General features: G+C 34.3%; 1 protein-coding gene across 1 annotated transcript; it reads right to left on the bottom strand.

Moving 5' to 3' along the window:
- Positions 1 to 1,254: 1,254 nt before the first annotated feature.
- On the bottom strand, positions 1,255 to 2,530 carry LOC132716786 (complement C1q-like protein 4). The gene is made up of 2 exons (XM_060700119.1): positions 2,407 to 2,530; positions 1,255 to 1,670 (listed from the first exon to the last, which is right to left on the bottom strand). Exons 1-2 carry the CDS (start codon positions 2,528 to 2,530, stop codon positions 1,255 to 1,257), a joined length of 540 nt encoding a protein of 179 aa, XP_060556102.1.
- Positions 2,531 to 2,817: the final 287 nt, after the last annotated feature.

Here is a 2,817-nt window from a genome sequence, read left to right as displayed (position 1 = left end):
TATCTCGTCAAAAAAAGCTATCCCGCACAAAAGTCGTTGAGTTAAAAGTCTAGATTTGTTGATGTGTTATATCACGATTTTAATCAGCGAATAAAGAATATAAAGCAGACAGTGTTAGCTTTAATATAATTGACTGCAAACTTCCCAACCCGCTATCACCCTATCATCGTCAGGCATCAGTCAGGAAGACATTTATTAACGAACTTCCAAATTGATTACTAAACAATGACCTAAACTCTACATTAATGAAGGAGGTTTTAAAAACCATAGACTCGAAATTACAAAGATAGTATGTGCCGAGACATATAATCGTGGTGAATGAAATAACTGAACTAAAAAGTCACGAGATTTATATATCTGGCAAAAAATTTATAATGAAGCTAATTCAAAGCCTATACAATACTAACACTTGGCATAAAAGTTGAGTAAACGGAATCCCAAAAGAACGACCAAAACGATAAAACTGAAAATGTTGCAGGCCCTGTTCATGGACGGCACTGTAAAGTGCATGTTACCGTCCTCACCCTATAGCAACGGATTAAGCAGAATTCAACATTTAAACATGGAAAATGGTGATTTTTTTAAATTTAGAAACAAATAGACAGTACGGACGCGGAATGTGTCTGTGGATTGTTCTGCTGTTGATCTTCTATTTCTTTTTTTTAAATTGTCAAGTTATCTGATAACATCAAGTTTAAAAATTGTATATTATAGAATTATTGACTTAATTGTTATGAACAGGAAGCGTGTTTTTATTTATGAGTCATGGGTTCTTTTAACGATGAATTTACTAGCGAAATCAAAACATACATATATAGCAAAGTGCTAAGTACAAATGCTTGTTATTTCCCTTGAAAAATATTATTTGCTTTAATCTCTCAATTGTCTTTGTTCCGGTCATTTTTTCATTCATGATATTTAGCTGACATTTTTTAATCTCAATAAAAAAAACCTCCTTGCTTAGTAGCATTATAAGATATAAATAAGATAATTAGGAAACAGATAATGAAAACCAGGACAATCTCTCACTATTAATTCTAACTTCAACCATTTTCATGTTTTCATAGAAAACAACAAAATAATGGTATATTCCTTTTTACGATGAATAAAAGTATATGAATTTGACGTTGTTTTAAGTGCGCGCTTTTGTGTTACAAATTATGTGTATTCTACAGATACACGGTTTTATGCTGAGTCATGTGATAAATATATGTTCAGGTTTACCATATAAACAAATAAGTGTTTTTTATGCAATCAACGAACTTGTCTGATCAAAAGCGATCCAGCAAATGTATTCCATCTGCGTGTGTCGACGTAATACACAGAGGTATCTAAACTCTGTACCCACACCCGCTCCGCCTTGTTTACCATGGCGATCGTGCTTACAGAGCTACAACTATAAACGCCGCCATTATCAAACTGTGTACTGGTGGTTATGAGTGTGCCTTCTTGGTATATTGCGTAATGAACATCCTTGTTTCCTTGATTACAAACATGGGCTGTGAAGAAATAGAGTCCATTGTGAGGTGCAGTGAATACTCCCGTGACACTATCGTAACCTTCGCCTTGGTTTGTTATTACGGTATCGTAGACAACCTTATTCCCTGTGTTCACTGTTTTTGTCGAAGATAAACGAGCGTTGAATCCGACGATAGGCAACAGCGATTTGTCTGCAAAAAAGCGAGAACCAGTGTTGAAAATTATGACCATTCAGTGAAAGACTAACACATAATTACTTGTATAAACTGATGATCTCATAACTATCCATCTTACAATTATAAGTGATGTAGATAATTTTAAGTGTGATGAAAAACGGAGAAGTCAGACAACAAGAAAAATAATTGTCTTCGTCAAAAAAAGAATGCTGTCTTAAATTAGTTTATTTTGTCACAATCGGTATGTCATCTGAAAAGGATACCTCAGTAGAATTAGTATATAAATAAAATATGATAAACAAGATCAACAAGGAAAGGTGGCGTTCAATAAACGCAACCCCCGCGTGAACCAGCAACAAGAGTCAGTGACAAAGAGCCCAGAAGGACCCCCAAAAAAAACAGAACAGGGCAAAAGGCAGAGCATGGGCAGGTCAATCACTAAAATCATACATAAAAAAACAAACAGTAACTGATAAGGAACTCAAAGAAAACAAATAACTGATTGAATTATAGGCCCATAAAGTGAAAGGGCACAAGGGAAGGGGACAGAAGACCCGAGGAAGGGGGGGGGGGAATTAAGGAAATAAAAACCAGGGGCAAAGGGGAAGATACTTACCGTAAAACATAAATCAAAGCATAAAATCAACTTTTAATCAACGTAAACTATTAAAACTATTTATACCAGCTTAAAGTTTAGCTGTTTCTTCTTTGAAGTTATCAGAAAGCCCAATCATTGTTCGGTTGACATCACGCTGAAACTGAATGGCGTTATTCTCCATATTGCTAACTCTTTGTGACACATCGGTCGCTATGGTCATAACGTCCTTTTCTTTATCTTTAACTTCCTCTATAATCTTTTCCATTTTCATCTCCATTCTTATCATTTTTTCTAAAAGTTTTTCCTCATAGTCAAATTTTGAACAAATTGGTTCATCGTTTTTTCTATTTTCATGGGGATGCCCAGATGTTATCAGAATAATTTTCACAAATATAAGAAGACCGAAAAACATTTTAAAGCCTTTTTGTTTTAAAAACCCGTCTTTTATCAATTCAAAAACGTTTCTCCTTTCAAAAGGTGATATACTTGATAAGCTAAAATAAATCCCCAAAAATTGAAGTAAATCTTCCTCAATCGAAGAGATGATTGAAAGTAAACACTTTA

The sequence above is a fragment of the Ruditapes philippinarum genome, unplaced genomic scaffold (assembly GCF_026571515.1).
Source record: "Ruditapes philippinarum isolate M1 unplaced genomic scaffold, ASM2657151v2 ctg5641_1_1_1_1, whole genome shotgun sequence".
Taxonomy (NCBI): domain Eukaryota; kingdom Metazoa; phylum Mollusca; class Bivalvia; order Venerida; family Veneridae; genus Ruditapes; species Ruditapes philippinarum.
The sequence above is the reverse complement of the archived record's forward strand: the minus strand, read 5'-3'. Positions and strand labels throughout refer to the sequence as shown.